The following is an 11918-nucleotide window of genomic DNA, read 5'->3' as shown; positions in this document are numbered from 1 at the left end:
ACTCTTAATTTAGAGGAAATACCATTTAAGGATGGTGGTAAGACCCCGCGCGTTAATCACTTCTCACTCATGCACCTGTACAGCCAGTATATAGCGGTCTCGCACTATCATGGACCGAGCGTCTCCAATCCGGTCGGAGATTTGGAAAATATGATTTTGGACGCTTTGAGCGTCTAGAGGGCTCGTCTCATTACCTTGGTAAAGGGAAAATTGGAGATGTGGAAGTTGCGTGCAAGTTTCTATTCAGAGAGTCGCGATGGGGTGTTTTAACCCCGGAAAAGAATCCGGGTGGCATAATCTACCTGGACTTGAGCTTTACTGAGCCGCTAGACTGTCGCCTTAAAAACGCAATTGTCTCACTGACCTTGGACGAAGAAGACGAAGACCTACAACGTTATGGTAATTCATCGGCCAAAATCACTGTTCATATAATTGAGCATGGCCCGAAGAACCTTTACGGAGAGCTGGATTCAGCTTCCAAGATCACGAAACACTCTTTTAATCCTCACGTGGAAGTCGGTGGTATTTTTGGAGCTGGTGGTGTCGGGCGAGATTCGATGAAGCAATATATACACCGGAGCCAATGGAAGTTCTCAAGTTCGTCGACGCCTAACAAATTGGCAAGACCGACGATTCTCGAATGGCGTCTTCTTGAAAGCAATCTAGATAGTCAGCTAAGATACGACAATACGTTTCATACGGCATTCGCATTCGAGCATGATGGGTAGCCATTCTTTATGCGGGTCCAAGTTAGCGGTTGTCTCGAAGGAGTAGCTACACATCTACGACACAGGGTGACGCACGCATTTAAAAAATTCAAGTTTCCCGTCAAGCCTCAGTTCGCGACGACGATGGTAGATTTTGGTGGTAGAAAGAACCTCTTCCAATATCCCCTTGATGAACTGGCTAAAAATATACCTTCCGAAATGGACAAAAAGAACGCAAAACTCGTTCAAGTTCCCAAGAATTCTTCGGGCGCCAACTTGTCTTACGAGATCTTGGAGGCAGCAGAGCCAGGCGACGAACAAGAGGATAACCAATTCAACTACGATCTACCGCCCATTACATGCAGCTTGGGTTCTTCAGAGTCTGTAGAATTACAGGATCTTAAAAGAGTCTCATCGGCGTTACTTTCTCTAAGAGAGCCTATAACAAGACAATCTACATCAGCCCCTAAATTAGAAATACCATCGCCGGCCATGGACCAACACTCAGAATCTACAAGCCGAGAACCGTCGTCTCTCAATGGCAGAGTCAAAACATCAGCCAACCTAGACAACCCCCCGGGCCAGAAACATGATGAAGTGGACCGAAGCATAACTGTAATCAAGTCGCATACAAGCCACGAGGAGTTCGAAAAGCTTATTAGAGATACCGCACTACCGAAAGTATCCCAGCTAATAATTCTATGGATTCTTACTATTGGGCTAAGGTTGTCTCCCTCTGCAAGGAAGGACGTTCAAACAAGTGGAGAGAAGAGTTAAGAGACTCAAAATGATAAGGGGATTGAGAGAAGCGAGGCCAAGGTGGTATCCTTGATATTAGTGAAAGTGTCTATTTTATATATGTTATCTTGTCCAGTCCTTAGACTACTGCGTATTTACGTATTTTATACCTAGTTTGCAAATATTTGCAGCCATTTACCTCTTCACGCGGTTGCCTAAGAGCTGGCATTTAGCCTCTCTTTGTGGCTAAAATCATCACAATCGGTGTCCTGGTCTTAACTGGTTTCCCTTCCAAAGCAGCCTCCAACTCATCCCAAATATCTTGTATTTCGGACTCTTGGAGGCGCGGTTCCCATGTGGCGACATAGCCTTTAAGCCACTCGATATCACACACATCACACCAATCATCATCTTCTTCTACCCACACCTTCTCCTCACTTTCCTTGACCCTACTTTCAATTATTCTGTCATCCAGCATGAAACTGTCCACGGTCCCCTGAGAATTGATATATATCCTCTTTATGGCCTCCCAATTTTCCTCGGGAAACTCTAAGCTTTCAAGTGCAGTATTACCTATTTTATAAGGGTTTTCACCTATCCCGTATCGTTGAACTTTCTTCGGAAAAGCATCCCAGACAGCCTTCCAGGCTCTTGCAGCCCGCTCATTTCCCTCAATAAGCGGGCGAGTATAGTATGTGATCGCAAGCGTCCCACCAGCTCCGAGCTGCCTCCCGAATTCCCCGATAGCAACGTCCGGTGTAGTCCAATGAATACACTCGCACGCGGCAATCAGATCGACAGTACCCGATCCAACTGAGCTTTCCTCGGCAGTTTCTTGAAGGAACTTGAATTTAGACTCGGGGAACGATGTCTTCTCAAGTAAGTATTCTCGGGCGAGCTTAGTATATCCGTCATTAGGGTCTGAGACTATGACGCTGTCGAAGCGACTAGCAAGGACTGCAGAGACGACTCCACAACCAGCTCCAATATCATGAGCTACAGACCAAGCTGCCCCGGATTTTTGGGCGTGGTAGCTATAGATGCGCTCGAAGAAAGATTGCGGATAGGCTGGGCGGTGGGCTAGATAGTATGACCAGTCGGTACCTTGGCGAGCAGCAAAGGCATACTGTTTGACTGTAGTGTTTGTGCTAGGCATTGAAACTAAAGTAGAAGCCATGGCGGAATAATACGGGAGGTATAAACGTTATGGAAATATTTGGATGGGACTCTTGGAAAATATTTCACTCTAATATTCGTGCCGGTGATGGTCAGGCTCATTAATCGACTTAAATTTGAGACCGTCTTCTGAAGGATTGCCTCCTCTTATACTTGAATTGCCCCACGTAGTACGTAGCAGAGGATTAAACGAATTGAATACGACACTCCATATCTGGTATCGCAATGTATCTGTTACCCTGGCGTCCTTGAGTTGGAGACGGCATTGCACCGGGAGAGAGGGATAGATAAGCCATGCCGTGCGTCCACGTCATCCTCGGAGTACGTCGCCAGTTCAAGAACTCCAAAATAATAAAACCTATTTTAATACATACCTGAACATCCCGGTGTCTTTAGAAGGCAAGCTGATAGCTTGGCCTGGGTTGTGAACCTGGCCTGACCCAACCTCAGGTAGGCTCCTAAATTATTATTTTAAATTATCTATCCGATTAAAACACAAAGCGTTCTTGTTTGCTCGCTGGCAATTCATTAAAATAAATTCTTATAAAGCAGTTTCTATACATATCTGGGGGCTTATGATTAGTAACTGGCGGGTGATCCTCGATGATAAAATCTCATAGGTTGATGTGGTTAGGCGTGACTTTATAGGGGCTTGCAGTAGTCTCCTCTAAGGCTTGCCTAAGCCAATAAGCCAAAAGGCCCCCCCTTCAGTTAATTTCGATAATTGGAAAGGGGCTCATGAGAATGGAGGCATGATATGCTACTTTATGCCGTAATACAGTATGCATAGGCACGCTTTAAGACGCGCTTATAGGCATTATAAAAGCCACCGGATAATTCTGTCAATATATCTAGGTAGATAAACTGTATTAGGTCAGAGGAAAGCTATATCAGAATTTCCAAGCGGAACGGTATCTGTCGAAGATACTACTGTACCACTAAAAGGTAATTTCGTAATAGTTTCTATGCTCTTACAGTATATCTGACAGTGTCCGAGAGAAGTAAATAAAAAAGGTTATGTTTGCTATATTATTATTCTCTTAAGGCATTTGAAGAGCCAATGTAGTGGTTGACCGAGCTGAGAGTATCCTTCCGATTTGGGTTCAATTACTAAGATAGCAATATATAATAACATAGCAATCCCTCTCGTTGCTTTTCTTTTTAAATGAGCGGCGCCGTGCATAAATACCATGGTCAGGTACCGTCATTTGAAAGAGTGTCCGTAAGCCCCTGACCAGTACTCCATCTAGACTATTCCTGCAGAGAATCGACATCCCAACTGCTATACTACCCTAGCTCTTAAGCATAGTAACATTGCATGGAGAGGAAGCCATGACCATAGTTCGAGGCACAGTTGCCGTACCCAATAGTCTGCGAAGCACCCTGTAAAGCCGTTAGAGTTTTTATTCATAGCAATATTTAATCTAATATAGATCAGGTTTCCAGTCTTTACCTGACAGCCTGACTGGGCGTAGAAGTTACAGTAGCAGGTATAGCCCCCCGGAGCATCACAATTAGCGATGTTGGCGCTATTGTCGCCACTGTATGAGTAGTCATAGCAGCTACCGTCGGTGGACGGGAAGACAGCAGCGAGGTAAGAGGCGCAACCGCCGTCTGTATAGTAGTTGATCTGGAACCCATTGTCGCGCGACTCGATTTCTCCTACAGCAGCATCTCGCTCCGCAATATTGCCAGGCTGCTCAGGAGTTGCCAATGCCGCCACGAAAGCCTGAGTGGCAAAGGGGAGAGCGAGAAGAGAAAAACGCATGGTGATGGTTTGGATAGCAAGGTAGGTATGTATGGAAGATTCTGAGGGTTATTTTTGTCTACTACTTGGATGATAGAAGGACGGGTGAATCTTTATATATACACTATTTTAATGATTTCACGGCCCCTGAAAATTTGAGAAGTATATATGTATAAGATGATATGGGTGGAGACTATTAGGATCAGTCCATTTACAACCGATTATACTGCCATAAGCCCACGGTATCGTAGAGATTTGATTACCGCTAGTATTTCAAAAGGGAAATAGATCATCCAATACCATCTCATGTTCCACGACAACGCTTCTAGCGTGAGGTTATTTTTAATAACAGGCTCCTATAGTATTCGTAATAACTTGAAAATTTTAGCTATTCCTCACCAGGTACGTATATCTTACTCTTAGCCAAATCACACTATCCAATAGTCCCAGCAATGCTACCATACCACATCTGCATCATGTTCAATATATCATCTGTGGCATTCAAAGGTGTTAAAGCCGGACCATATGTTGTGGCGGTGAAGATAGGATTGTAGATCAGTAAGGACTCGTAGAAGTATCATCTACTGTATACCTTATAAGTACATTCAGAACGGAAAGGAAGAAATTAATTCAGAAGCAAAGGTACTCGATCTTGTTTCACGTACCTACCTATGATTGAGCTCAAGGTTAGGCGGTGGGGGAAGACGTGTAGTGAGTAGCTGGCCTTCACTTAAAGTACCTAAATCAGCTCTAAGAGCCCCTTATCATTATCAGCTAATAATTATATAACCACTACAATATAACTATACTTATTTTACTGTTTCATTTTGTAACTTGTTTTGCCATATACAATTTGCCTCTTTGGCGTTTTGAGTACACGTAGGTACTTACCTACCTACATAATAGTCTGTCACACATAAGCCCTGGTTGCGTACTCGCAACTAGCGGCGTCGCCTTTTGCGACATAGTCACAACTCATCCTTGATCGTCTCTAATAACACGCATTTGGTTGACTTGAAGGCTATTTGGAATCATACATGCTGGTATCTATCACTTAAAATACCGACTACTTCCCGATTTTTCTATGTATTAGTCCTCACCCGTCTAGTAGTCGCTATCCCAGGAGATCTAGTGTGGTAACACCCGCGAGACTACTGCAGCTCAGCTCAGCTCAGCTCAACCGGGAATAAAACGGCAGGCTGGAAGCGCTTATAGGATATAGATATAGATTACGAATTGAGCCTCCATGAAGTATCAATTCACCCACCCTCCTCACCGTAGTATAACACCGATGACCCGGAAAATTAAGCGAATTACCTAGTGGATTCGGACATATGCTGACCACACTTACGCTATTAAATGCCCAGTTAGAATTTATTATAGGAGCATTTCACCCGGGGTCCTGGTAGTCCGCTACAAGCTCGTTTACATGGCTTTTGTTTGACATATACGGATCCGTATATCAAAACAGGCAGTTGTTAACAGCAACTGCAAGTATGGCGCTTGTAACCCGCTTCTGTTTGAGAGATAGCAAGCGGTCGCCACAACCCAATGGAGACAAGATGTAAGCCAGTCATGGTCTCAGGCTGTAAGGGGAAGAGTTATAGCCTGTATTGAGACTGCTAGTCTCATGCATATATCTAAATGTGACTTCACCTAATGAGATTTAGTTGTAGACGCTTATTTATCTATTGTTTTGTGCTACGTCTAAAATGTAACAGTCGCACAAGGCAACGTTCTAACTGACTTTCCTATCAAAGTCTTTATGTGTGTAACCATCCAGTTCGTATCTGTAGTACCTAAGCCTATAGTCTCCTATGAGACATAATGCTACATGCACCAAATATATATTTTATACTGGCTAGTATAATGGGAGGGTAACTTGAAATCAATCTGCCCGCCAGAGTTACAACGTAACTAATGAATTGCATGATTTCAGAAGTTAAAACTTTAGAGCCTCGTATCGATACTTGCGCTTTCGCGTGGAATTACAACATATGTTGATAAAAAGTTGTCTTCTACCTCATACAATCTAGCTCATAGCTTACTCGCACCGTTACATTGAATCCACAACTTGTCCGTAAATATTAGTCAGAAGCTGACGGCAGCTAAAAGGGGGGCCGTTGCTGGCGATAGACCCTTACCGCTGACCGCCATCATAACCGTGAGCCTCGCAAGATCAAACCTATTATGAGATGTATCACATTACTCCGTTCCGCCCTTCCGTGTCCCGGATATAACCCATTGCCGTTTACCCGATGATGGCTCATAGGCTATCATGGGACTAAGAGACACGGGTTTTAAACAGCGACTTATTTGTCACGAGGTGGAACCAAATAACATGGAAATAGCTTCGTTGTTCCGCGAGGAACTCTAACCTATCTGAAGAGCCCACGGTTCGTATATACATACATGTTCTTTGTCCTTGATGTCTCATCTAGAATACTGACATTATTATCCAGACAACGTCGAGCTTTACTCACTATCCTAATTTATCATGATACCCCGACGCTCTATTTTAGTAGCCGCGAGTGGCACTTTAACAGGTGTGATTGCTTTAGCGGTATCTGAGCCGGCCTTGCATGTCGTTCAGATCGAAACAACTCCTAATGGCTTCACGAGTTCACCTAGGGGATGGAACTCTTTCGGTATACAGGACAACCCCAATACAACACCGGGCTTTTCATTTAACCAGACTGGAGTGATAAGTCAATGTGACGTACTCGCAAAAACCACTGCACTTAAAGGCGCCGGATATGTATATTGCAGTCTCGACTCTGGATGGTCCGTAGGTAGCAATGGCGATGAGTTTGGACGTATCATTTATGATTCGTCCATATTTGATATTCCGAGCTTAGCTAGCCACCTACACGCTGAAGGGTTACTCCTCGGCGTATACGTCGTGCCCGGGGCATTCATCGCCGACGAGGCGAAAACTATCTTTGGGACGAGTGTCACTATTGGCTCGGTGTGCTCCGGCGATAACGGCTTATCTCGTTGCAATTTTGATTACTCTCAACCGGCCGTTCAAGAATGGCATAATTCTGTTGTGAACCAATTCGCTTCTTGGTAAGTTTCTATATCGAAAACAAAACCTACCTAATTACCTGAAGCTAAGACGTTTGTAAAAGGGGTGTCGACTTCATCAAGCTTGACTTTGTAACGCCAGGATCACCGTCAAACAACGTAAACCTGCCTCCTGACTTGAGTGGCGAGGTCGTTGCGTACCACGAAGCTATTGCACAGTCGGGACGGGAGATACGTCTAGATATTTCGTGGAAGCTGGATCGTTCACAGGAGTATTTCGACATCTGGGAGACGAATGCTGACTCTATGCGCACCGACCAGGACATCAACAACTGTGGGGAGTCTACATTTGTCTCTTGGGAAGTTGTCCAGCGGGCCATCGACAACTACCGACAGTACATCACCACCGTGATGCTATATAATACAACTCTAACCATATACCCTGACATGGATAACCTGTTCGTAGGCAACCCTGCCTCGGTGTCAGGCGTGACGGATGACGAGCGCCAGACTATCATGACACACTGGCTCGGAGCCGGTGCCAACCTTATCATCGGCTCTGATTTAACTAACCTTGATGCCTTTGGACTCAATCTATTGGCAGATGCAGACGCTATCGCAATTGGTGACTTTACCTCCCACCACCCGATGCAGCCCCGTAACCCGGGAACTGGCCTCCCCAGCTCTCAACAGTTACAGGCGTGGATCGCTGGGCCAGACGAGTCAGGGGCCGCCGTGGTGATAATCGCTAACTACGGCCCGGACGAGGGCCAAGGAGGCTTTGGGACATCGTTATCCGGCGTGCAGACGATTAGGGTATCATGGGATGATCTCGGGATTAGTGGGGAGTTTGAGGTCCATGATGTATGGGCCAATAAGGATTTAGGGGCTGAGAGCTCGAGTTTGACCTTGCAGCTTGGGGAAGGACAAAGCGTTTTATACAAGCTCACTCAATCATAGGTTGGGGGAAGTCGTACAATTACGTAACTAAGGCATATTACACGTACATACAGTACCTCTGAGGAGATTTGACCGAACCAATCAGATCTCACCAAACAAATTTGGAGATTTGGAGGTCTCCAAGTTGATGTATACAAGTTGATGTACATATGTTCGTTCCGTAAAATACTTACAATTTACGATACGATACTTCCACCTCAGAGAACGATTTCAAGGCAGAAAAATTCACAAAAATTGTCCCGTATTAAAACTAATACATCAATACGTGAATCACGCAAAAAGGAACGGGCTCAACCGGGATTCGAACCCGGGACCACTCACATTTTCAATCTCGTAAAGAGACCGGGGAATAGAGATAGCTAACCCGAAGCGAGTATCTTACCACTGGACCATTGAGCCGTGCGTTTGTTATGATTGGATGGAATTTGAATTTTTTGTTGGTGTTTATATTTGAAAAGAGGTACTGTGGGTCCATCTAGATTCGCAAGTTCAGTTGAGTTGCGTAAAGTCGTCTGTGCAACTAACTTAATATGGTAGCCTTAATACGGGGTAACATCCGACCCTTTTGCAAGGGGACTCTGGCCCTGGTTCTAGGGGTTCTAGGTACATATGTACATATGTAGGTACCTAGGCAAGCGCAATCCTTGGAAGGTGGACTTCTCCAAGATTGAGGCCATACGTAATAAAATGTATGTATTTCTCCTTGGTCTTTGTCATTCGTACTTGTCATTTGTACTTGCACTTGCGCTTGCACTTGCATTTGCGTTTACCTAACGTGACTTCTTTTTTTAAAGTTGCAAGTTGCACCACTTTCAAACCACTTTCAGACCATTTCTTCTAGTCAGCTGCCTTTCTTTTTGGCGTCTATATTTCTACTTTACATATATTAGGTATGCGCCTTCGTTGATCTTTTGAGTCCGTGAACAACAAATTTCCCAATCCATACCTCTGATACTACATATAGCAAGCCCCCCCCCTTGTCATATTTTTTTTCTTTATAAATCTAGTCGAGACTCGACGCTTAACTACTAGGTACCATAAACGACGATGCTTGACTCGCTCGACATTGTTTCGTTTGGCTCGACGTAAAATGTTTCTTTCGAGTTTACTCGGCGCCTCATCAGGGCGGAGGGGTTCCTTTATATCAAGCAGGTCCAAGCAATTCCAACGTTCTCCTGATGTCTCCCCGTCGCGCCCCCGAAACCCTACTTCCTCTTCTCCTGAGTACCTCTCCGACGAGTCGCAAATCCAGCCCGCTAGCCAACCGCCGCCAGATGTGCTCGACCTAAACCAGAACCTCGAAAGGCTCGCAGCCCTCTTTCCCGATATCCAAGTCGAAGTCTTTAGGGAGATGCTTGCATCCTTTTCCGAAGAGTCGCGATTATTCATCATCACGGATAAGCTGTTGAAGAACCCTGGTGAGTTCGTTAAGGGGCGGCGGAGAGCTAGCGAGCATACCGGCTCGGGCTCGAACGCTCCAGTCTCGCGAACCGAGGCGTTTAGAACGGTGGAATACAAAAATGCAGTGCGTACTTTAGCCGCGCAAGAGTTTAAGGGTCTATTATCTAGATCCTCGATTGACGCAGTCCTTTCCGAGTTCAACTACTCGTATCTCGACGCGCGACAGACCCTCGTGGATCTCTCTTCCAAGACGTGGAAGTTCACTCTATCTTCCTTCTTCTTTCGTCGCAAGCCTGTGACTTCTGCCGAGGCCGAAACGCATCCCCTTATCATATGGAAATCCGCGGACGATGGGTCGATGGTTCCGACTTTAAAGGCAACCGGTAGTGCCGAATTGGATAGGGAACTGTTTGAAGAGTTGATAATGCCATTAAAAGAACGCGAGCAACTATTGAGAGAGGAAAGGGACCGCGCCATGGCCGTTTCCCTACTTACAGAGGACGCCGAAGCCCACGAAGCCATGTTTGAGTGCAGTTGCTGCTATTCGGATGTGATTTTTGAAGAGATTACCACCTGCACTGCCGAAGGGCATGTAGTTTGCTTTAACTGCGTTCGCCATTCCATTACCGAGGCGGTTTTTGGGCAGGGATGGCAACGTAGCATCGAAAAGGAAACAGGTGCTCTTCGATGTCCTGCTGTGGCGTCGGTAGAGTGCGACAGCTGCGTATCGCCCGAGCACATCCATCGAGCTATGCAAGGGGAGAAAAATGGAGATGAGATTATACGCAAACTTGAACAACGACTAGCGGAGCATGGACTTTTGTCTAGTGGCTTACCTCTAGTCCGATGTCCCTTTTGCACCTACGCCGAAGTCGACGATCTATATATGCCAGCCAGCATGTCTAGACCCAGGATCCGTGTCAGCAATATTCCAAACTTTATCATCATCTTCATTTGCTTAATTATATCTCCCCTTTTATTTCCCATCCTCATATTAGCGTTAGCCTTTGCCATTTTGTGCTTGAATCCTTCGTTTCGGGATTACGTGTCTCAGCATTTAGGAGCGGCCGTTATAAGGTACCAGCGTCGCCGTCGCGGGTTAAAATTCAACTGCCAGAATCCAACCTGCCGACGTTCGTCTTGTTTGTCATGTTCGAAGGCGTGGATGGATGTTCACGTCTGCCACGAGTCGTCTCTCGTCGCCTTACGCACACAAGTGGAGCAGGCGATGTCTATGGCGATCAAGCGTGTCTGTCCCCGATGCAGCACCTCCTTCGTCAAGACAGCTGGATGCAACAAGCTGACCTGTCCCTGTGGCTATAAGATGTGCTATGTCTGTCGCAAAAACATCGGTACTCCAAACGAGGGCTACCAGCATTTTTGTCAACATTTTAGGCCCGAGGGCGATGGTCGACAATGTGGCGAATGTAGCAAGTGCAATTTATGGGAGGCTGAGAATACCGAGGAAATCCTTCGAAAAGCCAAGATAGAAGCAGAACGGAAATGGAGAGCATCCGAAAGACGCGAACTGTCTGACGCAGAGAAGGCATATCTCGAAGATGGCGTAGGCAGCTTTAGTCGAGACAAGAGCCTGGCACGGCTGCTTCCGGGCGGTAAGGTCCCGAGTATTGAAGAGTTCTGTGATTTTATTATAGAGACTGTGTTTGTATAGTGGAACGGATCGGGTTGGGCACGGAGTTTTGGTAAAAAAAAAGGAGCATTATCTGGTTTATCGACTGAACCTCTCTTTGAAGTCAAATTTCGAAAGCGAACCTCACATTGGGAACGGGCGTATGAGGAAATATATCGGGCGTATGGTAGGGAAAGGGATAGGAGTCGATCTGTATGTTATACCCATTAGGTCAGTAGCATCGTACATGCAACTATTTGCCACAGGCTACGGCCTCTAGTACCTAAACACTACTGTACCTAATATAATGATGTAGCTATTATTTTGACATAACCAGCTATTACTAGGGCCTACTATTGTCGCCGAAACCCCTGTATTTATAGAATGCTCATATATTTATGTAGAATTCTTTAAGTTAGGTTAGGATATTTATTACGTCGTCCATATATACCAAGAGGCTGACGTATGTAGATGTCGAGAGCAATAGTAAACATCTATATTCAAATAGTAATAATACTCAGTTTAACTATCA

The 11918-nt window shown here is 45.4% G+C and overlaps 5 protein-coding genes and 1 non-coding gene across 6 annotated transcripts; 3 read left to right on the top strand and 3 right to left on the bottom strand.

Moving 5' to 3' along the window:
* Positions 1 to 31: 31 nt before the first annotated feature.
* Positions 32 to 1484, top strand: F5Y00DRAFT_272545 (uncharacterized protein; the record flags this gene model as incomplete). The annotated part of the gene is made up of 3 exons (XM_048012999.1): positions 32 to 37; positions 84 to 724; positions 794 to 1484. 3 exons carry the CDS (start codon positions 32 to 34, stop codon positions 1482 to 1484), a joined length of 1338 nt encoding a protein of 445 aa, XP_047868929.1.
* Positions 1485 to 1674: 190 nt separating this feature from the next.
* F5Y00DRAFT_258256 (S-adenosyl-L-methionine-dependent methyltransferase) lies at positions 1675 to 2622 on the bottom strand (the record flags this gene model as incomplete). The annotated part of the gene is made up of 1 exon (XM_048010675.1): positions 1675 to 2622. The coding sequence occupies one exon, from the start codon at positions 2620 to 2622 to the stop codon at positions 1675 to 1677; it is 948 nt and encodes a 315-aa protein (XP_047868928.1).
* Positions 2623 to 3645: 1023 nt separating this feature from the next.
* F5Y00DRAFT_226573 (uncharacterized protein) lies at positions 3646 to 4472 on the bottom strand. The gene is made up of 2 exons (XM_048006357.1): positions 4075 to 4472; positions 3646 to 4004 (listed from the first exon to the last, which is right to left on the bottom strand). The coding sequence occupies exons 1-2, from the start codon at positions 4387 to 4389 to the stop codon at positions 3921 to 3923; spliced, it is 399 nt and encodes a 132-aa protein (XP_047868927.1). The 5' UTR covers positions 4390 to 4472; the 3' UTR covers positions 3646 to 3920.
* A 2393-nt stretch (positions 4473 to 6865) lies between these two features.
* F5Y00DRAFT_272544 (glycoside hydrolase family 27 protein) lies at positions 6866 to 8355 on the top strand (the record flags this gene model as incomplete). Its single annotated transcript, XM_048012998.1, has 2 exons — positions 6866 to 7437; positions 7500 to 8355. 2 exons carry the CDS (start codon positions 6866 to 6868, stop codon positions 8353 to 8355), a joined length of 1428 nt encoding a protein of 475 aa, XP_047868926.1.
* Positions 8356 to 8641: 286 nt separating this feature from the next.
* Positions 8642 to 8754, bottom strand: F5Y00DRAFT_t19. The gene has a single exon. It is a non-coding gene; the product is annotated as a tRNA-Pro (tRNA).
* Positions 8755 to 9171: 417 nt separating this feature from the next.
* F5Y00DRAFT_226571 (uncharacterized protein) lies at positions 9172 to 11915 on the top strand. The gene is made up of 2 exons (XM_048006356.1): positions 9172 to 11805; positions 11858 to 11915. Exon 1 carries the CDS (start codon positions 9446 to 9448, stop codon positions 11426 to 11428), a length of 1983 nt encoding a protein of 660 aa, XP_047868925.1. The 5' UTR covers positions 9172 to 9445; the 3' UTR covers positions 11429 to 11805; positions 11858 to 11915.
* Positions 11916 to 11918: the final 3 nt, after the last annotated feature.

This window comes from Daldinia vernicosa (genome assembly GCF_022497035.1).
Source record: "Daldinia vernicosa strain CBS 139.73 unplaced genomic scaffold F5Y00scaffold_5, whole genome shotgun sequence".
In the NCBI taxonomy this organism is placed as follows: Eukaryota; Fungi; Ascomycota; class Sordariomycetes; order Xylariales; family Hypoxylaceae; genus Daldinia; species Daldinia vernicosa.
Note: the sequence above shows the minus strand (reverse complement) of the source record. Positions and strands in the feature narration are given on the sequence as shown.